The 27474-nt window shown below is 38.6% G+C and overlaps 1 protein-coding gene across 11 annotated transcripts in view; it reads right to left on the bottom strand.

The window, feature by feature from the left end:
• The window catches only part of LOC127983865 (meprin A subunit beta), a 163470-nt gene that overhangs the window by 23731 nt on the left and 112265 nt on the right, over positions 1-27474 (bottom strand). For 2 of the 11 annotated variants that reach the window (XM_052586238.1, XM_052586235.1), the window contains exon 3: positions 15200-15218. The exons of 4 other annotated variants lie outside the window; for them this stretch is intronic. In XM_052586238.1, coding sequence (XP_052442198.1) covers positions 15200-15218 — 19 coding nt within the window. Of the gene's footprint in view, positions 1-1897; positions 2366-15040; positions 15101-15199; positions 15219-15457; positions 15539-15761; positions 15890-22400; positions 22617-23588; positions 23742-23927; positions 24147-24285; positions 24465-27474 lie in introns of those variants that run through there. 5 more of the 11 variants (XM_052586242.1, XM_052586240.1, XM_052586233.1 and 2 more) reach the window with 5 other exon arrangements.

Below are 27474 nucleotides of genomic sequence, written 5' to 3'. Positions count from 1 at the left end.
GGCTGTAGGTGTTGTCTCTGAGGAGGCACAACTCTTAGCTTCTGGTCTCTCAACCGAGGTTGTAAGACCGTTCTCCAATCCAGAGCTCCCTCAATGAGGAAACTGTATGCCTTGAAGTGGAAGCTTTTCATTTTTTCATTTTTGCCAGCTCGACCCAGTTAACTGCCCGGATGGTACAGTGCTGGAGTTCCTGCAGGCTCTCCGCAGGGTTGACCCACTCCACCTTGAAGGTCTACGTGGTGGCCATGGTGGCCTACCACACCCCTCTTGGTGGCCAGTCAGTGAGCAGAAACTCTCTGGTTACATGTTTCCTCCATGGTGCGCTGAGGCTGAGGCCTCCGGCCAGAAGAAGCTTAAGCTAAGCGGTGATCAGGATGCTGTCCTAAGTCTCGAGTCCTCTGATCTCCCCTGTCGTGGGGGTCAAGACTCACTTCCGTCTAAAGTTTGGCATTGTACGGTTTTCCCCAATTTCTGTCAGGCTCCTCTCCTTCTCTTGCTTTACCTGTGCTCTTCCACACTAGGCAGAGATTGGAAAGTCTGGCGGCGTGGGCATTCTCATTCCCCAAACGTTCTTGACGCAGCTCGAGTTCCTGAAGAGGAATGTCTAAGGTTACGTATGTAACCCTGGTTCCTCGAAGGAACAAGACGCTGCGTCGCAGTGCCACACTTCCGGCATCTCTGGCTGGCGCTTGCTTAATCCTTTGAGGCTGATATCCGGCTTCGCCGCTCATGCTTTTATGCTTCCTGGTCTCTGACGTCACCCGCCTATGACGTCTCGCCCTTCCTTTGGACTGATTATACATGTTATTCAGAGACGTCACGCTGGACGCATTCCCCAAACGTTCTCAACGCAGCGTCTCGTTCCTTCGAGGAACCAGGGTTACCTACGTAACCTTAGACGTTTTCTGTCGCTATGTGTTCACTCAGTTTTTTTTCTGTCATTGGGCCAAAGTATCAAATCAAAAAAGACTCAGTGCTTCACACAAGCTATTTGACTGTGACGTGACAACAAATGGTAAGACACTCTTCTCCACTCCTCAAATATATATATAAAAAAACATTAGCCTTTATAAAAATATGATTTCTTGAGTAAAGAAAACGGTGTACTTATTCTATCAACAGTTCTTTTATTTTACCTCCAGACTGCAAAAAAGCTGAAATGCTCTAAACTGCGCGCCACACTTCATTTACGTGAGAGAAAGGAGGAATAATGAGGTTTGACTAACAGTTTGAGGAGCCAATGATGTAACAATGTTTAGTAATGGTATCATCACTTTTACTGGTCCAGGATCAGTGATTCTTAGCTGTTATATTTTCGATTTGAGCTCGAGTTTCAGAAATGCTTTGATAATGTAACGTCAGCTTTTGTTGACTCTACTGTGCTACTCGATCAAAAACAGAGCTTCACTACTGAAATGCTATTTGATTAAGAAAACAGAGACACTAACACCACACTATTTAGAAATGTAGTACTTGTAGTGATGCTACTACCCATCACTGCTAATTAGTGACCGTTGTTTTTATCTCACCGCTGCTCTTCGGCGTGTGTCTCTTCTGAACGGCACATGCGCAACGCTGACCTCCATGTGTCATCCGCACAGAGCTGCTTCCGTGTACAACAGTTAAATTTATTATTACATTTTAAATATTTTCAAAACGTATAATTTGCTACAGGAGGTTCATGCCCCGGATCTGTGTGAGACACTTTTTTATTAAGGATGGGTGCTTTTTATTTAACTCCGTTTCCATTTTTAAAATAACTCAGACTGGATTCGTCTTACAGAAGAAAATCAGATACACCTACGACAGATATTTTATGGGCTAATTTTAATTTTTGGGTGAACTAACCCTTTAATGGTTCAAAGAAAACATTAATATCTATAACTTTTTGTCTTACTGTCAGTGAAGGTCATGTTTGGATCTGTAGTGATCATCCTAATGTTGTTCATGCGATGTTGAATGTCTGGATTCTGGTCCATCAGCTCCATAGATGCCTGGCGCCATGGACATGGCCATTGGAGATTGTTGTCTTTGGGTCCAGAGGTTAAGTGGAAGTATATAGCGGTTTTATTTGGACTATCCTTCAAGCCATTAATGTACAAACCAATCTGAAATGAGTAACCATCTGGTGATATGAAGCGGGGGCTGCAGGTTCCGGAACCAGCAGGGGTTTTAGCAAGAAGCCTGGCAAAATTACGAATGTGCCAAGTGTATTGAGGACACTTGGTCTCTGAGAGGTTGATGTCATCCAGAGACAGACCAGCCTTTGATGCTTTTCTTCCTTTAACCCCTTCAAATACTACTCTGAATTTATCAGAGACATTTAGCGTAACATGATATAGTTCCCAGGAGCCTCGAATTCCACCTAGGTTGTACAAGTATAAGTTACCCATTGTCTAAAATGTTTTATCGATTGGTGTTTTAAACATAAATAACTATTACCTTTGATCTTCTGAATGAGTCTTAGGACACCTTTGGGGTTTTTAACTGTGTATTCACGCACCCAGATGTTTAGCTGGTCATCAACGCTTCTGCTGTTGTAGTGATAGAACTGCAGGCATTGGGAACGTCTTTTGGGGTGAAAGAGACGACTTTCCAGGAAAGCATTTTTACCCTTGGTTCCTGTGGCTGTACTGAAATGCATGAAGAACCCAAACCCTGTGGAAGTATAAACTTTATTAGATAATAGACCATTAAACCAGTATTCTCACTTTCTCTTTGGACCTTATAATGGAGTTTAAAAATCATTTTGCGTGTCATATTGGAATCCTTGACAAGAAATGTCTTGAGAGGTCAAAGAATATTTCCTTTTGGTATCAGTAAAATGTGTTTATCATAAAGACCAAAGTGCCACCATCAAAAAAGAGGTATCAGTGCAGGTTTATGGATTATGAATTATTCAACTTTTTACAACGAGGTGATACAATAAAAATGACACAAAATTAAACAAACAGTTTCCATGTGATACCATTCCAGTTAATTTGACAGTCTTTGGCATAACTAGGTATGATGCAATAAGACCTGGAATAATCATATAATAATGTATCCCTAAAACACTTTGTGTTCAATTATCTTGGCAAACAAATACAAATAATGGTCTAAAAATTTCTAATTTCTAAAATTAAGAGTTTTATAATAAAGTTGATGAGAGAGTGACGGTAAGTTTGACATTCCTCAAAGTTTTTTCAATATATTTGGATTCCTCTTTTTAAGTCATGGAAATGCAATAGCAGAATATTTTATTTTTTATTTTTATTATTTTTATTTTTTTACAGTTGGTGCAAACTTGGCAATATAGTAAATTTGCCATGTTGAAAAAGTTCCACACAATTTCCACACAACACTCCTGCTTGATGTGACTCACAGTGACAAGATTCTGGATTTTTGATGTATCACAACCAAAGATATTTGTGTTTGTATGGAGTTTGGACAAATGAGGTTTCACAATGGGAGGGGCTACTGAGCAGATGGTGCATAAATGGACAAAAACAACTGCGAAATTCTCTTAAATCACTTGCATGAAGTTTTATTTCTATCGATTTTGTGGATAAAAAAAAGGGCAATTTTCATTGTAAATGAATGTGAAACTCAGTTGGGTTAAATCCTGCTTTTGTGGTTAGGGGTGTTTATACCTTGACATCGACCCAGGTTGGTGTAGTCCGTCTGTGGACCACCCTTTACTCTTTGTACACGAGCCCATTTGGCATTTCCACCATCACCCTGGATCATACCACAGATATTTGGCTCCTCAAACTGGCAAGAGTCCAGAAAAATTGAGGCTGTAGCTGGAAGAATAATGAAAAATGTTTAGGGCAAGATGATTGAGAGAAGCAAAATATTAGTTGAGCAAATAGTCTTTATCTTATCAGTCAAACTAATGTCAAAAAAAAAAAAAAAATAATAATATGGAGGATTATTTAGTTGAGTCTTCCACAGAAAGTGCCTAATCATAAACTTACTACAATTGTATAGCCGGTTCAGCTTGAGCAGGTCACTGTCACTAAACTCCATGCGTTGACCAATCACATCCAAGAATTTTGGTATTTTGGTAACAATGGTTGGCTTACTGCCTATGCTGAAGGATTTCTTATTGTAGTGCATGACTGAACCATAATCATAGGGCACACCGAGAGAGCTTGACTCCGTTTCATTATGTAAATTAAAGTTGTTCTTATAACCTAAGTAAGAAACAAACCGTGAAACAGTTAATTAACAAATTAGTTTGTATTTAATATAAGTATATTTATAGATTTTGGGAGTTTTGTAAGACAAAATGATCTTATTATTGATGCGTGTATTTAAGAATTCAATACTTACGCTTTTGAATCTGGTCCCACACGATGATAACGTAGTCGTCTCTGTCAGATCTGGATTGTTCGTGCCAGAAACCCAGTGCATGCAGAAACTCGTGCTCCACTGTTCCTAAATGGTCACAGTTTTGAACATAAAAACATCACCTTTTCATCACCCTGAATTTATGTTTTTTTTTATTTTGCAAATACATACACCCCTCAGATACAGCCAGTGCAATAAAAATCTAAATGTCATAAATGTTCAAATGTGTATTTACTGAGATCAACAGCTCTGACCCAAGCTGTGATATGAACAAAATACTGCTGGCTATTTCAAAAAGAGGCTCAACTCATATAATAATATGTACGGTGTTTGAATTGTTCAGTATACCCTATATAGTACACTACATGCCATCAACCATACAGAAACTACTATGTGAACAGGGCCGTGTGAAGATGATGGGTTAAGCAGCTGCATTCATTTTTTTTTCAAGCTTGTGGTAGGTGTTCCAAAAAATTTGCTTGAAGTAATTCCTACTGTTTTAAATCAAGATGTTTCACAAAAACTGATTAAACCTGCCAAACTACAACTAGACACCAAGGGCAAAGATTCCTGACCTAATGTTGAAAAGAAAGATGAAGCAAAAGTAATGGAGTAAAATAAAAGAAATGCAATGGCTAATTAAACCATTTTTGAGGCCATATTAAATCTGTAAAGTAGTGTATATAAGAAGCTGGTGGATTTCAATCCATAATATTAGATTAGATTTACTCGATTGTGGTGAGGTGGATTTCTTATGTTTTTAGATTTCTATAAAGCATTTGATGCTGTTGAGCATCCTATATTTTTAAGCATTTTGGTTTTGGAGTAAAATTTAAAAAAATGTATTTAAATGTTATTTCCTATTCAGGAACTCGAGCTGCATTGAAGCGCTATGGGGAACGCGTTTACCGTAAGCGACTCTGAATATTATATCTAATCTGTTTTATAGAAGAGCGTGACGTCACGGGCGGGGAAGCTATAAAGGCATGAGCCGCACAGCTGGCATCAGCTTCGCGTCTTTCAGCAAGCGTTCTGTGTGTGCATGTCATTCTGTCTTGTCAGTCTTATTTATTGTTGTTTGTCACTATTAGCTCCTCAAAGAGTAAGCAATAGTCAAAGAGCAAAGCTAAGATGAGACATCTGAAAGGCGAATCCAGATCGCGTTTCAGATTGTGTGTTCCTCGCTACATCACGAGTGGGGATACATAGACTGTGCGCGGTCTGCCTGGGATCGAGGCCCTCTGTTTCAGCTCTTGAGGGAACCGACTGCCTGCACTGGTACAAGCCAGTGTGGACACTTTGATCCCGGAGCACTCTTCTCAAGAGGGAGTCTTCAACCAGCTATCCTCGCTGTGTCAGTCCCACTTTCACCGAGGCAGAGCGGTGCCTACATTCGCTGGGATCGCAGATAGATCTGCTAGAGGGTGTGGAGACGGACACGTCCCTATCTCCTACAGACAACAGTTGCACAAGCATCAGTCTCACAAGCATATTATGCCTAACTTTAATGAGCATTAATGAGGAGCGCAGCTCACACAGTCAGCTCTCGGGAAAAATAAGGGGGCTGACTGTGCTTCTCGCATATCTGGGGATGGGTCAAAGACGGCTCTGTCTATCTCCACCCATGTTCCCTAGATCTAGAGTTCGTTCTCGAGGTTCGGAAGCACGTGCAGCGGGTTCCTTCCCCCTCTGTGAACTCGCAGGTGCAGCTACTTATCTCCAAGGAGATTAATACTGTTTGTGCAGACCGTCTTTACTCGCCTGATTGGTTAACTGCATTAATTCTGAGGAATTAAATTCAGTATTTATCTGACTATGAGAAGTTAGATATGAATTATATCAACAAAGCAGACCATGTTTACTTGTCTGATTGTTTGTTTGCATTAAATTCTGAGGAATATAATGACATTTATCTCACTCTGAGAAATTATATATACTGGAGGGGCTGCTTGGCGGGAGCAGCCCTCTCAGTCTATCGTCAGAGAGTTGCCGCCCGCGCTCCCCTGTGTCGGGTCCGGAGGCTGAAGCAACGCTCTGAACCAATGCTCTGAACAAGGGTTTTCCCAGCCTAAGGCAGATCTGAGGGCCGTACTTCAGGCTGGGAGGTCCTCAGCTAAGAAGTCCTGACACGTTTTGGTCACAACTGCAGAGGGCGTCCCCTACTGGGGTAGAGCGGCGTACACCGCATTATACGGTGCCTGTCTCGCCTCAGCGCCCTCTGGGGTCCAGTCTGCCAACCCTGCCAGAGTTCCAGGGCACAGCGGCCTCCAGCGAACAATGTCCTCAATATTTTCCACCCACGTGTGTAGCGGAGCTGAGATGCTCACTGCCCCTTCGGGCGCCTCTTACACCAGAGGTCAGTCTCGAGAGACTGATTCCCTTAGTAGATTATTTAGCAGCGTGGAAACTGCTCCCAAATATATCTCCTGCGCACAGTAGAAAAATGCTACCGTATTCAGTTCTGCTCTCCACCGCCGAGATTCAACTGGGTTACTCCAATGTTAGTAGGCCCCGAGCAGGCTCTGGTTATGGAACAAGAAGTGAAAACCCTATTAGGGAAGGAGGCCATCGAGGTGGTCCCTCCTCAAGACAGGGATTCCGGGTTCTACAGCTGGTATTTCATAGTTCCAAAGAAGGATGGGGGGTTGCTTCCGATCATAGATCTGCGGGTCTTAAATCAATCAGTTATGAAACTGAAGTTCAAAATGCACAATCATGCATGTTGTAGCTCAAATCAGATCCAAGGACTGGTTTGTCACAGTAGATATCCATCCCACATATCCATCCTTCCACAACACAGGAAGTTTCTGAAGTTCGCTTTCGGGGGTGAAGCTTACCAATATCGAGTACTTCCCTTCGGCCTTGCACTCTCACCCCGCACGTTCATGAAATGTGTAGATGAGGTTGGTTGATTTTAGCTCAGTCAGAGCAGGTTGCGGCTCAACATCAAGATGTCATTCTCGCACATATGGGGGAGCTGGGTTTGAGACTGAACAGCAAGAAGAGTGTACTTTCTCCTGTTCAGAGAACCACCTATTCGACCGCAATGCAGGCACGTCTGTCCCCTGCTCATATCGAGTCGATCCTCATCTCAGTCAAGAGTGTCAAAGAAGGGCTGTCACTCACTGACAAACAATTTCAGAGATTGTTGGGTCTGATGGCAGCTGGGTCCAACGTGATACCTCTTGGCCTGCTGTACATGAGATCCCTACAGTGATGGCTCAAGACCAAGGGATTTTCCCAGAGGGGCAATCCACTTTGAACTATCAAGGTCATGCAGCACTGCCTCCGTGCCTTGGAAATGTGGAAGAAACCTTGGTTCTTGAATCAGGGCCCGGTGCTGGGAGCTCCTTGTCACTGTGTAATGCTAGCGACAGATGCATCCCTCACTGGTTGGGGTGTGGTCATGAGTGGGCACCCAGCCCGTGGTCTGTGGAGTGGTCGCCATCTGACATGAAATATCAATTGTCTAGAGATGCTAGCAGTTTATCGTGCACTGAAGCACTTCCTCCCAGACCTAAGGGGTCACCATGTGTTGGTGCGAACCGACAACAAATTTCTTATATCAACCACCAGGGAGGTCTGCATTCACGCCCCTTGTACAAGCTGGCGCACCAGATCCTTGTGTGGTCCCAGGGCAAACTCGTCTCATTAAGAGCAGTATATATTCCTGGGAAACTAAATATGGGAGCAGACATACTGTCGAGGCAGGGGCGGAGGCCCGGGGAATGGAAACTTCACTCCGAGGTGGTGAAGCAGATATGGAGAATTTTTGGCAGAGCTCAAATAGATTTCTTTGCGACTCAAGAGACATCACAATGTCCCCTTTGGTTCTCTCTAGTTCATCCAGCTCCTCTGGGACTGGACGCTATGGTACAGACCTGGCCGAGGCTTCGTCTGTACACCTTTCCCCCTATTGCTCTGCTCCCGGGAGTTCTGGTGAGAGTAAGAGATGCGTATTCTTTCACGGTACAGCTTCCCTTATGTTAAGACAGTGTCTTTGCCTGGCAGAACTCTTTCGCTGTTCTATATGTAGCACTGCCCTATGGCCAGTCCATAGGTGTAATTTCTACATGTTATCTCCTATACACAGGATGTGGCTTCCGTAGCGTTCCCCAATTAAGTTTGCTTTCCCAGTGTTATCCATATCCACTGTACGGAACAGGGGAGGAGGGTTCCTCTGCCAAAGCCCTGTCCTATCTTCCGTCCTGATTGGTGTGGGGGTACTTGCAGGATTTCGTAGGGCACTAGGGGGGCGATTTCCATACGGATCGTAACATCGAACGTGACTGACTGAAAGGGAACATCTCAGTTACGTATGGTAACCCTCGTTCCTTGGAGGAGGAAAAGAGATGTTACGTTCCGTCGCAACAGTTGCTGTACCACTGCTGTATGGCTGAGGCATATCACCTCTGCTCCTCAGACAAAAACCGAATGTGCAACTGTATGCGCTCTCCTTATATGTCCGCACTGTGTAACGTCTCTGTTCCCTCCTTCAGGGAACATGGGTTACCATACATTACTGAGAGATTCTTTCACATTGTGATCACACTCAGACATCCAGGAACAAACTTTTTAGCACTGCCCTGCATTAACTAAATAGCTTAATTGCACAAAAGCTACATCTTTCTTAACAAAGAGTTAGTATATGTACATTCATATATGCACAGCCTCTCTCTCTCTTTCTCTGTGTGTGTTGTCATAAATTAACAGTTGATTAATAAAAATTTTCTGAGAATATTCAAGTGGAGATCGCAAAACTTCAAGATCACCTGTGTTTTCAGAAAGCAAGCGCGTTTATCCACAATGGAGAGAGAGAGAACACGTGTACAGGGTTGCCAGTTTGCCAAAGATAAGTAGCACACTTATTTGTGCTACTTATTTCCATATTGGGCAACCCTTAAAGAAGATTATTCAAGTGTGCTTTTAGTATACTTCTTTTAAACAAAAAATAGGAAAGTATGCTTTTAGTTTAGAAACGTTTTAGAAATGGGCTTTATGTACTTAAAATTAAATTTAAGTATACTTGACTTATACTTACAAAAAGTATAAATATATTTAAGCTATACTTATTGAATCTGTGTTTTCATTATTATATGGTAGAGGGCACTAGTCTTCATCTTCTCCACGGAATAAAAAAAGAAAACACAATTGAAAAAGAAAAGAAGCAACAGATACTAACACATGTAATCTAACACATAATTCTCTGACATGAAACAGCATAAAAACTGTAACATTATGGAATAAAATCGATGGAGAGGTAATAATTACAGTCAATCTTTGGGGTGCTGATCGATTTAATCAACGTTTTGATTATCATTCTTAATCCAATTTAAGGTTTTTTTTTTCAGCTTTTTGTTCAAAAGTTATCCACTTTGAACTATCAAGGTCATGCAGCACTGCCTCCGTGCCTTGGAAATGTGGAAGAAACCTTGGTTCTTGAATCAGGGCCCGGTGCTGGGAGCTCCTTGTCACTGTGTAATGCTAGCGACAGATGCATCCCTCACTGGTTGGGGTGTGGTCATGAGTGGGCACCCAGCCCGTGGTCTGTGGAGTGGTCGCCATCTGACATGGAATATCAATTGTCTAGAGATGCTAGCAGTTTATCGTGCACTGAAGCACTTCCTCCCAGACCTAAGGGGTCACCATGTGTTGGTGCGAACCGACAACAAATTTCTTATATCAACCACCAGGGAGGTCTGCACTCACGCCCCTTGTACAAGCTGGCGCACCAGATCCTTGTGTGGTCCCAGGGCAAACTCGTCTCATTAAGAGCAGTATATATTCCTGGGAAACTAAATATGGGAGCAGACATACTGTTGAGGCAGGGGCGGAGGCCCGGGGGAATGGAAACTTCACTCCGAGGTGGTGAAGCAGATATGGAGAATTTTTGGCAGAGCTCAAATAGATTTCTTTGCGACTCAAGAGACATCACAATGTCCCCTTTGGTTCTCTCTAGTTCATCCAGCTCCTCTGGGACTGGACGCTATGGTACAGACCTGGCCGAGGCTTCGTCTGTACACCTTTCCCCCTATTGCTCTGCTCCCGGGAGTTCTGGTGAGAGTAAGAGATGCGTATTCTTTCACGGTACAGCTTCCCTTATGTTAAGACAGTGTCTTTGCCTGGCAGAACTCTTTCGCTGTTCTATATGTAGCACTGCCCTATGGCCAGTCCATAGGTGTAATTTCTACATGTTATCTCCTATACACAGGATGTGGCTTCCGTAGCGTTCCCCAATTAAGTTTGCTTTCCCAGTGTTATCCATATCCACTGTACGGAACAGCAGAGGAGGGTTCCTCTGCCAAAGCCCTGTCCTATCTTCCGTCCTGATTGGTGTGGGGGTACTTGCAGGATTTCGTAGGGCACTGGAGGGGGCGATTTCCATACGGATCGTAACATCGAACGTGACTGACTGAAAGGGAAAATCTCAGTTACGTATGGTAACCCTCGTTCCTTGGAGGAGGAAAAGAGATGTTACGTTCCGTCGCAACAGTTGCTGTACCACTGCTGTATGGCTGAGGCATATCACCTCTGCTCCTCAGACAAAAACCGAATGTGCAACTGTATGCGCTCTCCTTATATGTCCGCACTGTGTAACGTCTCTGTTCCCTCCTTCAGGGAACATGGGTTACCATACATTACTGAGAGATTCTTTCACATTGTGATCACACTCAGACATCCAGGAACAAACTTTTTAGCACTGCCCTGCATTAACTAAATAGCTTAATTGCACAAAAGCTACATCTTTCTTAACAAAGAGTTAGTATATGGACATTCATATATGCACAGCCTCTCTCTCTCTTTCTCTGTGTGTGTTGTCATAAATTAACAGTTGATTAATAAAAATTTTCTGAGAATATTCAAGTGGAGATCGCAAAACTTCAAGATCACCTGTGTTTTCAGAAAGCAAGCGCGTTTATCCACAATGGAGAGAGAGAGAACACGTGTACAGGGTTGCCAGTTTGCCAAAGATAAGTAGCACACTTATTTGTGCTACTTATTTCCATATTGGGCAACCCTTAAAGAAGATTATTCAAGTGTGCTTTTAGTATACTTCTTTTAAACTAAAAATAGGAAAGTATGCTTTTAGTTTAGAAACGTTTTAGAAATGGGCTTTATGTACTTAAAATTAAATTTAAGTATACTTGACTTATACTTACAAAAAGTATAAATATATTTAAGCTATACTTATTGAATCTGTGTTTTCATTATTATATGGTAGAGGGCACTAGTCTTCATCTTCTCCACGGAATAAAAAAAGAAAACACAATTGAAAAAGAAAAGAAGCAACAGATACTAACACATGTAATCTAACACATAATTCTCTGACATGAAACAGCATAAAAACTGTAACATTATGGAATAAAATCGATGGAGAGGTAATAATTACAGTCAATCTTTGGGGTGCTGATCGATTTAATCAACGTTTTGATTATCATTCTTAATCCAATTTAAGGTTTTTTTTCAGCTTTTTGTTCAAAAGTTATTTCTTTATTTTTTTATGAAACTTACTCACATTAAAGTGTCTAAAAAAGATTGCATGAAGCTAGAATAAAATGTTTTTATTTACAAGCAGATACCCTGTACTTTCTTTGGATGTTTTGTATGTTCACATATTCATATAACAAAATATATACAGATTCAAACCTAAATAGGGACATAGTAGTATACTTAAAGTGATGTAAAGTTATCTTAAAGAAAACTTATGAGTTTACTTGAAGTATAAATTTACTAAACTAGTAGTTTACTGAGACTATACTTCAAAGTGTACAAAGTATTTAATTAGTGAACTATCAGTATAAGTTCACTTGAAGTGTAATTACAGTACAAACTACAAACATAGAGGTTAACTAGTTGTATACTCAAAGTTTGCGACTGTTATACTTAAAATATTCTTAAAAGTATATTTTATATACTAGAAAGTGGTCCACTGTGGGCAGCTGTGGCCTAATGGTTAGACAGCCAGGCTAATTACCAGAAGGTTGCTGGTTTGAGTCTCATGCTGGTTGGAGGGAGTAAATGAACAGTGCTCTCTTCCACCCTCAATACCCATGGCTGAAGTGCCCTTGAGCAAGGCACTGAACCCCCAGTTGCTCCCCGGGCACTGGATATATAGCTGCCCACTGCTCTGGGTGTGTGTTCACTTCTCTCTGCTGTGTGTGTGCACTTGGATGGGTTAGATGCAGAGCACCAATTCAGAGTATGGATAACCATACTAAGGAAATGTCATGACTTTCACTTTCAGAACATTGATATTTGTATACTTGCTACATAAAGTATACTTAAACATATACTTGAGCTTTACTTATGTATACTTAATAAAATAAACTTGAAGTATACTACTTTTTGGTAAGGGAAGTAGGTAGATCTGTTTCAGGGATTACATCTCTTTCACGCTTGTTATTTTTTTATTCATGACTGCAAATACATTTTCTAGAATTCTGATCCTATAGACGGGGCGCTCCCGATTCTATAAAGCATTTGGTTGGACAGAAAGTTTGATGAGAAGCTGAAATATCGTTGATCCATATTGAGGAAAGTTAGAGACTGAAAGTTTTCAATGACTATATATCCTAAATGCAATTTTTTTCATTGTTTTGGAGCACACTATAGCTTATATATAGCCTAGTCATACTAAAAAACAAACAAAAAACAAATATTTCATGAGGACTTTAAGAGTAAGATTTATTTGGTAGATTTTTGTTTGAAGAAAAAAAAAGTGACACATTTAAATACATGTGAATAGAGTTTTTATTATTGCACAATGTGTGAAGATGAGTTTAAACGTGTGTAGTGGTTTGAAGTTTTCTTCTCTTACCCTCTGCCTTTAAATACGAAAATGTAGTTTGGCTCTTCATTCCAGGGTTTAAAGTCAATACAGGTCTTGAGTCTGTATTGCTCAAGTGCTCTCAGTATCACACCTTTAGCATTGATTTCTATATATATATATATATATCAGAAAGTCAGAAAATAAAACAAAGAAGGTATAGTTAGTGATTAATTTGGAGCAAATATTAAGTTACATAGAATTATATTATCATATACAGGTCAAAGCATAAATTCAACAGAACTGAATCAGTTATTATTATATTCACAGACCGAGGCTGCTGTCTAGGACATATGGCACAGTGGTTGGCCATCGATACTTTTCACCCAGAATAGTGTTTCTGTCTTCTCCCTGTTAAATATAAACCAAAATAGGATTTTATTAATAGGATAGTATTTTGATGTTTGTGATGTTTAGTGTATCTTACTGTATTTACACATCTGAAGTTTAAGAGTGTCTTTAAAAAAATATTTGGTAACACTTTCTATTTAGCCCATTTTTATAATACATTATAAGGGTATTCTTAAGGCATTATAATGAATGCATAATGCATTATAAAAAAGCTTATAATATGTTATATCAACTTATGAATAATCATAACAACAATTATAATACATCATAATATTTACGTATTTGTGGTTATTTTAAGACTTTAAGAGTATAATTATTTGTGACACACAATGAACACCATATTAAATCTATTTCATTACAGTATAATGGACTGTATCATATCTTGACATTGTTTATTTAATATCTGCACAGTATCTTACTACAGCTTGTGAGTGGTTAGATGCTGAGTGTTACTTGAGTGTTTCTTTGGAGCTAATGTTAATTAATTGATGTGAACTTAATATCCCGACTGAAAAAAAATTCTGTGTTTTATATGGTCAGATTTTATTTTGATGGTGCCCTTAATCAATTGACTATAAGCAGCTTTGCAACTACATGCCAACTTACTCTGATTAGCATATAAGTATGCTCAAGGATGATAGAATCTAGATTGGTAGAATAAGCTGACGTACTTGCAAAGACATTTATAGTCAGTTTATCTGTTGGTTGACCATCAAAATAAAGTGTTAGCATATATTTATAGTAGCAGATTTATACTCTAATGTCTGCTAGCTGATATGTAGTTGCATATCAACTACATATCAATAAGTTAATTATCAACAACTGTCTAAAGGGTACCATCAGTTTTTTTTTTTTTTTTTTTTTTTTTTTTATTTATTACAATTACAGTAGTTCAAAGCAAATGTGTCATATTACACATTCATCTGATCTGATATCTGATCTTATGTTCATTTGATGTTGTATATCAATAATAATAATATTGTATTATTATTATTAATACTACTTATAAGTGGTCTTTAACTGTTTTGAGTAAAGTAGCATCAGAAAAATGGCAAGATATGAGACTTATAATACATTATAACTATGAGAAATATAATCCATTGTGAAAGTGGAAATATAAATAATTTTACTCTTAAAAGATATAACCACAAATAAGTAAATATTATAATATATTAAAACTGTTCTTATGTATATTCATGTTATGATACAACATATTATAATATTTTTTATAATGCATTATGCATTCATTATAATGCTTTAAGAATACCTTTATAATGTATTATAAATATAGAAAGACTTACCAAATATTGTATAATTTTTTTTTAGGCCCAGAGTTTAAGGCCCTAATTTGTATCCTGTTTGTGGAAAGTGACTTGAGAATTTGTTCAAAGAAAACACTGACCTCCTTTATCAGAATGTCTCCTTCCACCAGGTCAAGTCCTGCAGCTGTTGAATGAGACAGCAGTTAATGCAAAACTGTTATAGAAATATGCTACAGATTTAAGATGTGATAATGTTTCCACAAACCTTCATTTATTTCAAATATATCCAGTTCTTTGCCATTATCCACATCAATCACTGTATTGCCTACAAAAAAGTCTTAACATTTTATAAAATATAAAAAAAAACTATTTAAAAATGTAAAACAATATTTAATATATTGTTGTATAGATTGTTATGACTCACCTGTGAGTGAAGATGTTGGCTTTTAAAGAAAACATTTGAGAGATAATTGTCAGAGGTGCACATTTACAACAAGAAGTTATTACAGTGTAAGTTTTAATATTGTATGAAATAACTACAAACTATCATAAAACTCATTCAGTCTTGAAAAAGTTCATTGTATTTTAATATAACAAAACCTGTGTAAGTTTTGCTTTAACACAATATTAATGAACACATGATCGCAAAATAGTTTCTCTGACATCTGAATTCTGTACTCACCAAACACAGGGCTGTGGCACATCCACACAGAATCAGTAATGTATGGAGAGACGCCATGAGAACTTCACTCTGAGACGCTCTCTTCAGAACATCAGTGCATTGTGTATTAACCAATTTATAGAACAAAGAGCCTAGTCTGCAGTGATATGAGCTTGTATCCGATAGTTTATGATTTATTACACTAAAGGTTAACTTGATATTATTAGACATGGTAAAAGTAATTCTTGATAATGATTTGGCTAAGAGTTAAATTAAATTTAATGAAAGTTCACCAAAAAAGAAAATTTGCTGAAGATTAACTCACCTTTGTTATGGAAAAATGTTTCCAACTCTTATTGTGAGACAATACCTCAGAGAGTATTGTAGAACAAGAAAAAATTGAGTTTGTTCTTGCAAGAAAGTCAGACAGATATACAGAGCATCTGCAAAGTGTGTGACAAAGAGGAACACTTGGACTCAGTATTTATAGTCCAATCAAACCAGGATGTTTCTATCTCATCCAATCATAATGCATACTCAACATACATCTCCTTTTAGGGTATCTATTACAGCAAATTTGATTATGTTAAAATAACACTCAGAGTGAGAAAGTTAACACCTTTTCTGGGTTATTTTTAACTGGTCCACCCAGAGTTTAACTAACAATTTAAATTGTGTAAATTTTATTTATTTATTTATTTTTACACTTGCACAGAGTAAAAACGCCCTTACCAAAAAGCTTCAAGTATACGTCAGGTAAGGTTTATTTTAAGTATACTTAAGGAAAGTTTATGTTTTAAGGATACTTTATGTAGCAAGTATACAAATATCAGTGTTCTAGTAGTATACTTGTAAGTGTTCTGTTTCAATACTCCTTAGAACTAAATTGGCCCACTTTCTATTATATACAAGTATACTTTTAAGTATACTTTTAGTATAACAGTAGCAAACTTTTAGTACAAAACCATGGTTAATTTACGGTTACCATGGCTGCAAGAACCATGATTTTTGGTTTTATTCCTGTTAAAACCAGTTAATGTTCATAATGGAACATGGAAACTCAGAGAGAATATTAGATTTGTTGCTGGTGGTGAAATCATTAACAACATTTAAAAAAAGCCCAAAAACTTCACAGGATTATGAATTGTTTGTTATTCATGCCACAATGCATATTACATTAATAGTTTTTATTAATAACCATTGCTATATCTGATAACTTTGTCTAGTGCTCTTATGAATGTTTATATGAACTACTATACTGAATGAAATGGTATGGTATTAATATTTTATTTAATTCTGTGACCTACTGTACTTGTTCTACAAGTCTTTGCACTAGTGTTAAAGAGAGGGCCACAAAGTAACACTTTTTGAATTTCTCAGTTTGTGTACATCCACATGTGGTTCAAAAATTGGAAGTGAAATGTGGGGTACATTTTAACATCTGAAGAGCACATTGACCATATGACAGGTTAAAATGTTATCTGATCAAATAAAACAAAATTTATATACATGATAAACTAAAAAATATTTAGTATATAAAATATAAAATATATATATATACTGCAACCATGCTTGGGATGACCCACATAAACGAGCAAAAATGCTTTACATGTCTTTAAATAATCATTTCAGAACATTAAACTGACTAAACATTGATTGCCAGTCTTTATTCACCTGTTTTTCATTGTTTCTCATTGTTTTCCATACTGTTTTTGAGAGCGTTAATAATGTTTCTGACAGATAATATCAAGGTTCATTCATATGAGGAGTTTAACAGCAAGTTAGTCATTCCCTCCCTCCCACTGAGATGGCCTTCAAAACTGTAACAAATTAAATAATTTACATTGCACAGTTACAACAGCAATAAATGGTGTTATGAGATAACGACTTTAAATACAATTTTGAATATACAAATAAGAAAAAAAATAATAATAATTTTGGGGGGATACATACTTTAAAGCGCACCTAGGTAGCAAAACAGGGTGTCTTCCATCCAATAATTATTTTTAATTTAATATTGATGTCTGAAAAAAAAACAAAAACATTTTTAATTTGTTCTTTTTTTTACGTAAGGATAGAAAATGAATAAGGAACTTGAATATTCAATCTCTACATGTGGGCAGGAATGAAACGCCACTCTCCGCTGATTGGTCAACCAAACATTACAAAATAATAATATTCCTTAAAAAACATAATAAGAGTCATCTGCCGCTATGGATTCTTAAAGTATTTCTACTAAGTTTTATCTCTTTCTCTTGATCAAACTGCCAAATTAATGAATGGCTTGAGAAGAGGAGGACTATTATTATGTTGTAATGTTTGGTTGACCAAACAGCGGAGAGGGGCCCACATGTAGAGATCGAATATTCAAGTTGTTTATGTTTTGTTTTGAATTTTTTCAGATAAAAAAAAAAAAGAGTCAACCACACCCCACCCCACAAAACGGCTCATTCTAACATGTGCCTACATGTCTACATCATCATGTTGGAAGATTTTATTAACACCGGCCAGAGTGTCAACGGTGACTTGACCTGACTCTGGAGTTTTCAACGGTGACTTGACTCGACTCTGGAGAGTCAACGGGAACCTGACTCGACTCAGGAGGTTTATCGGGAACCTGACTCGACTCAGGAGGGTCATCGGGAACCTGACTCGACTCTGGAGGGTCAACGGGAACCTGACTCAGCTCAGGAGGGTCATCGGGAACCTGACTCGACTCTGGAGGGTCAACGGGAACCTGACACAACTCAGGAGGGTCATCGGGAACCTGACTCGACTCAGGAGGGTCAACGGGAACCTAACTCGACTCTGGAGGGTCAACGGGAACCTGACTCGACTCTGGAGGGTCAACGGGAACCTGACTCGACTCTGGAGGGTCAACGGGAACCTGACTCGACTCTGGAGGGTAAACGGGAGCCTGACTCGACGCATCATTGTACCCCATCACCACTGCCATTGTCCAGAACCATGGGCGTAGGTTTAGGGGGGGACGCTAGGTACTAGTCCCTATCAATATTTTGAGATGACAAATTTGTCCCCACCACTATTTAACAAATCTAATTTGAACTGCTATTTGGATCTTTGCACTGCTATTTGGATCGATTCTAACGGCCAGGATGACGACAGTACAAGAAACGCTGTAATTTGATTGACGGCGGGGTATCTGACAGACTACACGCGTGGACCAGGACTACTTTTGTGCTTGCACTAGCAGCGAGCGGGTAATGCGCACGCTGTGTGTGTGTGCGCGCGCGCGCATGTTGACGACGCCGACAGTAAGTTACCAGGGCTGTCTCTCTGCCACATACAAAGGCCAGAGTAAAAATATTTGAATATTCCGGTTTTTTTTTTTGCCCCTTTTTTTACTTTGTAGATGCCTTATGCAAAAGGGACATAAGAAGCTTTTTCATAAAGCAGAGTCAGAGTAGTGTAAGTAAGCAAAATATCTAGCTAGCCACACAAATAAACTAGCAGTAGTGACTGACCAGGCTTTCAAATGCATATTCTACTGTGGAAAATAGTATTAACTGGTGATAGTATTACCCAGGATGATAGAACACTACGTTAGCAAGTAACTGAATGTCAATTAGCCTTTACCTTAACTTAGAATCTTGCAGTCAACATAAACGTGAGTCTATGGGTAAATAGTGTTTATAATAGAAAAAGGTTATTATATTTATTTATTTAGATTTGTTAGATTTGTATTTTTTGTTAGTGTAAATACTAATGTACATAATAATTTATGTTAATAAACGTTTGGTTGTTCAGCATTACACAGTCTCAGGTGTTTATTTTTTTTTTTTTGAGAGTGCATTTATGAGATTATACAGTTATACTAGCTCTTTAGGGACAGTATACAGGATGGTATATCGGGGTCAGGGCACAATATAGTGAGATGAAGTAGATTCACTTCTGTATTGTGATATTCTGTATTGCCAACAGTCTGAAATAAAAAAGGAAATCATTAAATCACTGGTATCTTACAACAAAATAATTTGGGGGGGGGGGGGGGTAGGGGGGGTATGGGGGTGATGCCAATGGACAGCTGCATCTCTTGAAAATTCAGGAATGTAAATTACATTACAATAATTTATAATAAAGCACTTTGATACAGACTACAACATACAACTAATAAACTGTGGGAGCATTAATGGTTGACTACTTCTTTTAATGCTTTTACATGTATTTATTTTGCAGGCAGTTTTTTTCCAAAGCAACTTACAAATGAGGAAAATAAGAAGAAAATAATCTTAAGGAGACATTTTTTTTTTTTTTTTTTTAATGCAAGGTTTGATACGGTAGCTCCAGCTCATTCATGAAGACACAATCTGGCGAATTCTGGAAAGATTCTCTCTCTCTCTCTCTCTCTCTCTCTCTCTCTCTCTCTCTCTCCATTTAGGCTTCTTGATGTATGCTGCATCTCATGGGGATCTTTTAGTCCATGGTCCCAGGACTCTGGGTTTCTGCAAAAGAAAATGCAGTTTATTGGGAGCAGAGCTGAGAAGGTTAATTTGGAAATTTAATAGTTTACAGATTACAAGTTACCCTACTTAAAATGTAATAAATAAAACGTAACAAGTAGTGTATCTACTTCAATTGCCTTATTAATTACTGATTACATTAGATTTTTAAAATTACTTTTCTAAATTTCTAATCATTTTCAAACATTTAAAGCAGGCAGGGTTAATCTTTCAGTAGTACTCAACACTGATTACTGTCAGACTTTCGATATCTTTCTTCACTTGAATTAAGATACTAATTAATTCATTTTAAAGCACAGCCACCACAAAATCAGACTTTAGCACCTCCATTTACTTTGAGATCATTTTGAGGTTAAATATTGTTTTAAAATTATAATAAGAAACCATTAAATAGCTATGATAATGTTTTTGAAATCAAATCTTTGCATATCTGTGGCAGGAGACACTGACATCTAATGATTCCTGAATAAATCATTTGTCCTAGTCTGTGTCCTAAACTCCTAAAACACTGGTGTCTCATATTTTAAAGAAGTCAATCATGTGTATATGTGTGAAATATTCAGATAACTCCTTTGTAATTGTTAACATTTTCATAGGTAACTTATTTAATTACACATTTTGATTACAGTTACATTTATTTTGTAAATAAATTATCATCATGTAATTAGTTACTCCCCAGCACTAAATAGAAGTTATCCATTTAAATTTAATAATGAATAATGGTAGCCCTACAATTATCAATGGGAGGAGAACACTGGTATTTGGATACATACCATCTGTCTCTTTGGATCCTCCTCTGCCTCACGGTCATCAATCTCTAATTGCAGGTCTTTGATTTTTGGTCTCTTGGTCTTCAAAAGTCCAGTCACATCTATTGATGAAGTTGAAATTTAAAGCTCTTTTCATATTTCATAAGAATTACAATGGTATTGAATAAGAACTGCACACCTTCAAGGGAGAGGAGGAAGATGGCATCATCTCCTTTAATGAAGCTTCGACTCTTCAGATGATCATGTGTGATGTAGTTGCTGATTTTGTAACCTGGCCCCCGGTAGAATTTTTTACCATTTTGGCCAGTGACTAGACTGCCTACTTTTAGTGGGTTGTCCCAGAAATACTTACCTTTACCCATGTCTGTACAAAAAGAGAAGAGACTATTTATAAAAAAAACATTTGTAAACTGTGCTGGCTAGATCAGTCAGAATGAGCAAAGCAGTTTGTTGAAAGATCCAAGGCAAAATCACCTAGCAACATTGAATCTTTTCATCCAATTCTTTCCTTCATAATAATTACTATATTAATATAGCTTTTTTTTTATTTATTTTTTTATGCAAAAAAAAAAATAATACAATAAATATAAGAAAGAAACCAATAATGCATTAGGCAACCTTATGCATTTTACATCTAAACAAAAGCATTCAAATAAGAAAAGCTAATAATAAAATGTAAAAATTCCCTTAGTGTCTTCATTACAAATAAATTGATTAGGCCTATAAAAACTACAAAAGCAGTTCAGTCAAGAGCAGCGAGTGATTTCCTCTTTTCTTTCATTGTTAGACTAACAGTTATAAGGAAGACGGCCTATATTAAGACCTACTGTAACGCACAGATCTAATTTAATTTTACACATCAGATGTTTTTCCCAAGCAGTTCCAGTTCAGTTATGTTACAAATGTTACATGCTAAATTACTATTTGGAGCATCGGGATTGCTAGACAAGGGCGTAATTAACTAATTTTTGTGAAATCCCCAAATCTGACTAATATCCATTTTTCCCCCTTAGCTCAAAATGAGCCTGTGCAATGTCTGATTCATCTTGCCAGTACAGGTCACATTTTGTTTACTTTTATCTTTAAATAATCTGTAACCAAGTAACTTTATGCATATCAGCATTAATGGCACATCAAAATGACTAATATCTATAGCTTTGTATCTTACAATCAGTTAAGGTCTTGTTTGGATCTGTAGTTATCATCCTAATGTTGTTCATGCGATGTTGGATGTCTGGATTCTGGTCCATCAGCTCCATAGATGCCTGACGCCACGGACATGGCCATTGAAGTTTGTCATCATTGGGTCCAGAAGTCAAGTGGAAGTAGATTGCTGTTTTATTTGGACTATCCTTCAAGCCATTAATGTACAAACCAATCTGAAATGAGTAACCATCTGGTGATATGAAGCGGGGGCTGTAGGTTCCAGAACCAGCAGGGGTTTTAGCAAGAAGCCTGGCAAAATTACGAATGTGCCAAGTGTATTGAGGACACTTGGTCTCTGAGAGGTTGATGTCATCCAGAGACAGACCAGCCTTTGATGCTTTTCTTCCTTTAACCCCTTCAAATACTACTCTGAATTTATCAGAGACATTTAGCGTAGCATGATATAGTTCCCAGGAGCCTCGAATTCCACCTAGGTTGTACAAGTATAAGTTACCCATTGTCTAAAATGTTTTATCGATTGGTGTTTTAAACATAAATAACTATTACCTTTGATCTTCTGAATGAGTCTTAGGACACCTTTGGGGTTTTTAACTGTGTATTCACGCACCCAGATGTTTAGCTGGTCATCAACGCTTCCGCTGTTGTAGTGATAGAACTGCAGGCATTGGGAACGTCTTTTGGGGTGAAAGAGACGACTTTCCAGGAAAGCATTTTTACCCTTGGTTCCTGTGGCTGTACTGAAATGCATGAAGAACCCAAACCCTGTGGAAGTATAAACTTTATTAGATAATAGACCATTAAACCAGTATTCTCACTTTCTCTTTGGACCTTATAATGGAGTTTAAAAATCATTTTGCGTGTCATATTGGAATCCTTGACAAGAAATGTCTTGAGAGGTCAAAGAATATTTCCTTTTGGTATCAGTAAAATGTGTTTATCATAAAGACCAAAGTGCCACCATCAAAAAAGAGGTATCAGTGCAGGTTTATGGATTATGAATTATTCAACTTTTTACAACGAGGTGATACAATAAAAATGACACAAAATTAAACAAACAGTTTCCACGTGATACCATTCCAGTTAATTTGACAGTCTTTGGCATAACTAGGTATGATGCAATAAGACCTGGAATAATCATATAATAATGTATCCCTAAAACACTTTGTGTTCAATTATCTTGGCAAACAAATACAAATAATGGTCTAAAAATTTCTAATTTCTAAAATTAAGAGTTTTATAATAAAGTTGATGAGAGAGTGACGGTAAGTTTGACATTCCTCAAAGTTTTTTCAATATATTTGGATTCCTCTTTTTAAGTCATGGAAATGCAATAGCATAATATTTTATTTTTTTATTTTTATTATTTTTATTTTTTTTACAGTTGGTGCAAACTTGGCAATATACTAAATTTGCCATGTTGAAAAAGTTCGAATTTCCACACAACACTCCTGCTTGATGTGACTCACAGTGACAAGATTCTGGATTTTTGATGTATCACAACCAAAGATATTTGTGTTTGTATGGAGTTTGGACAAATGAGGTTTCACAATGGGAGGGGCTACTGAGCGGATGGTGCATAAATGGACAAAAACAACTGCGAAATTCTCTTAAATCACTTGCATGAAGTTTTATTTCTATCGATTTTGTGGATAAAAAAAAGGGCAATTTTCATTGTAAATGAATGTGAAACTCAGTTGGGTTAAATCCTGCTTTTGTGGTTAGGGGTGTTTATACCTTGACATCGACCCAGGTTGGTGTAGTCCGTCTGTGGACCACCCTTTACTCTTTGTACACGAGCCCATTTGGCATTTCCACCATCACCCTGGATCATACCACAGATATTTGGCTCCTCAAACTGGCAAGAGTCCAGAAAAATTGAGGCTGTAGCTGGAAGAATAATGAAAAATGTTTAGGACAAGATGATTGAGAGAAGCAAAATATTAGTTGAGCAAGTAGTCTTTATCTTATCAGTCAAACTAATGTCAAAAAAATAATAATAATAATAATAATAATAATAATATGGAGGATTATTTAGTTGAGTCTTCCACAGAAAGTGCCTAATCATAAACTTACTACAATTGTATAGCCGGTTCAGCTTGAGCAGGTCACTGTCACTAAACTCCATGCGTTGACCAATCACATCCAAGAATTTTGGTATTTTGGTAACAATGGTTGGCTTACTGCCTATGCTGAAGGATTTCTTATTGTAGTGCATGACTGAACCATAATCATAGGGCACACCGAGAGAGCTTGACTCCGTTTCATTATGTAAATTAAAGTTGTTCTTATAACCTAAGTAAGAAACAAACCGTGAAACAGTTAATTAACAAATTAGTTTGTATTTAATATAAGTATATTTATAGATTTTGGGAGTTTTGTAAGACAAAATGATCTTATTATTGATGCGTGTATTTAAGAATTCAATACTTACGCTTTTGAATCTGGTCCCACACGATGATAACGTAGTCGTCTCTGTCAGATCTGGATTGTTCGTGCCAGAAACCCAGTGCATGCAGAAACTCGTGCTCCACTGTTCCTAAATGGTCACAGTTTTCACCAATTGACAACTCTTGTTTCCCCATCCGTCGATTCCCCACCTTTGAGTAACATCTGATTGAACATAAAAACATCACCTTTTCATCACCCTGAATTTATGTTTTTTTTTTTTTTTTCAAATACATACACCCCTCAGATACAGCCAGTGCAATAAAAATCTAAATGTTTTCAAATACCTGAAACGGTCCAACATGCTTATTTGCCTAAAATATTATGTAATAAATTTAAGTGATTAAAGATCCACTGAAGTGCCTTGAAGTGTCTCAGTTTTCTAATTATACATCCTTTAGTTAAAGTTTCAAATTAAAACTAAAGGGGAAATCTATTAGAGTTAGACTGTGGCTGTCATAAATGTTCAAATGTGTATTTACTGAGATCAACAGCTCTGACCCAAGCTGTGATATGAACAAAATACTGCTGGCTATTTCAAAAAGAGGCTCAACTCATATAATAATATGTACGGTGTTTGAATTGTTCAGTATACCCTATATAGTACACTACATGCCATCAACCATACAGAAACTACTATGTGAACAGGGCCGTGTGAAGATGATGGGTTAAGCAGCTGCATTCATTTTTTTTCAAGCTTGTGGTAGGTGTTCCAAAAAATTTGCTTGAAGTAATTCCTACTGTTTTAAATCAAGATGCTTCACAAAAACTGATTAAACCTGCAAAACTACAACTAGACACCAAGGGCAAAGATTCCTGACCTAATGTTGAAAAGAAAGATGAAGCAAAAGTAATGGAGTAAAATAAAAGAAATGCAAAGGCTAATTAAACCATTTTTGAGGCCATATTAAATCTGTAAAGTAGTGTATATAAGAAGCTGGTGGATTTCAATCCATAATATTAGATTAGATTTACTCGATTGTGGTGAGGTGGATTTCTTATGTTTTTAGATTTCTATAAAGCATTTGATGCTGTTGAGCATCCTATATTTTTAAGCATTTTGGTTTTGGAGTAAAATTTAAAAAAATGTATTTAAATGTTATTTCCTATTCAGGAACTCGAGCTGCATTGAAGCGCTATGGGGAACGCGTTTACCGTAAGCGACTCTGAATATTATATCTAATCTGTTTTATAGAAGAGCGTGACGTCACGGGCGGGGAAGCTATAAAGGCATGAGCCGCACAGCTGGCATCAGCTTCGCGTCTTTCAGCAAGCGTTCTGTGTGTGCATGTCATTCTGTCTTGTCAGTCTTATTTATTGTTGTTTGTCACTATTAGCTCCTCAAAGAGTAAGCAATAGTCAAAGAGCAAAGCTAAGATGAGACATCTGAAAGGCGAATCCAGATCGCGTTTCAGATTGTGTGTTCCTCGCTACATCACGAGTGGGGATACATAGACTGTGCGTGGTCTGCCTGGGATCGAGGCCCTCTGTTTCAGCTCTTGAGGGAACCGACTGCCTGCATTGGTACAAGCCAGTGTGGACACTTTGATCCCGGAGCACTCTTCTCAAGAGGGAGTCTTCAACCAGCTATCCTCGCTGTGTCAGTCCCACTTTCACCGAGGCAGAGCGGTGCCTACATTCGCTGGGATCGCAGATAGATCTGCTAGAGGGTGTGGAGACGGACACGTCCCTATCTCCTACAGACAACAGTTGCACAAGCATCAGTCTCACAAGCATATTATGCCTAACTTTATAACGAGCAGCATTAATGAGGAGCGCAGCTCACACAGTCAGCTCTCGGGAAAAATAAGGAGGCTGACTGTGCTTCTCGCATATCTGGGGATTGGTCAAAGACGGCTCTGTCTATCTCCACCCATGTTCCCTAGATCTAGAGTTCGTTCTCGAGGTTCGGAAGCACGTGCAGCGGTTCCTTCCCCCTCTGTGAACTCGCAGGTGCAGCTACTTATCTCCAAGGAGATTAATACTGTTTGTGCAGACCGTCTTTACTCGCCTGATTGGTTAACTGCATTAATTCTGAGGAATTAAATTCAGTATTTATCTGACTATGAGAAGTTAGATATGAATTATATCAACAAAGCAGACCATGTTTACTTGTCTGATTGTTTGTTTGCATTAAATTCTAAGGAATATAATGACATTTATCTCACTCTGAGAAATTATATATACTGGAGGGGCTGCTTGGCGGGAGCAGCCCTCTCAGTCTATCGTCAGAGAGTTGCCGCCCGCGCTCCCCTGTGTCGGGTCCGGAGGCTGAAGCAACGCTCTGAACCAATGCTCTGAACAAGGGTTTTCCCAGCCTAAGGCAGATCTGAGGGCCGTACTTCAGGCTGGGAGGTCCTCAGCTAAGAAGTCCTGACACGTTTTGGTCACAACTGCAGAGGGCGTCCCCTACTGGGGTAGAGCGGCGTACACCGCATTATACGGTGCCTGTCTCGCCTCAGCGCCCTCTGGGGTCCAGTCTGCCAACCCTGCCAGAGTTCCAGGGCACAGCGGCCTCCAGCGAACAATGTCCTCAATATTTTCCACCCACGTGTGTAGCGGAGCTGAGATGCTCACCGCCCCTTCGGGCGCCTCTTACACCAGAGGTCAGTCTCGAGAGACTGATTCCCTTAGTAGATTATTTAGCAGCGTGGAAACTACTCCCAAATATATCTCAATGGGTCCTGCGCACAGTAGAAAAATGCTACCGTATTCAGTTCTGCTCTCCACCGCCGAGATTCAACTGGGTTACTCCAATGTTAGTAGGCCCCGAGCAGGCTCTGGTTATGGAACAATAAGTGAAAACCCTATTAGGGAAGGAGGCCATCGAGGTGGTCCCTCCTCAAGACAGGGATTCCGGGTTCTACAGCTGGTATTTCATAGTTCCAAAGAAGGATTGCTTCCGATCATAGATCTGCGGGTCTTAAATCAATCAGTTATGAAACTGAAGTTCAAAATGCACAATCATGCATGTTGTAGCTCAAATCAGATCCAAGGACTGGTTTGTCACAGTAGATATCCATCCCACATATCCATCCTTCCACAACACAGGAAGTTTCTGAAGTTCGCTTTCGGGGGTGAAGCTTACCAATATCGAGTACTTCCCTTCGGCCTTGCACTCTCACCCCGCACGTTCATGAAATGTGTAGATGAGGTTGGTTGATTTTAGCTCAGT

This window comes from Carassius gibelio, chromosome B20 (genome assembly GCF_023724105.1).
Source record: "Carassius gibelio isolate Cgi1373 ecotype wild population from Czech Republic chromosome B20, carGib1.2-hapl.c, whole genome shotgun sequence".
Lineage (NCBI taxonomy): Eukaryota > Metazoa > Chordata > Actinopteri > Cypriniformes > Cyprinidae > Carassius > Carassius gibelio.
The sequence above is the reverse complement of the archived record's forward strand: the minus strand, read 5'-3'. Positions and strand labels throughout refer to the sequence as shown.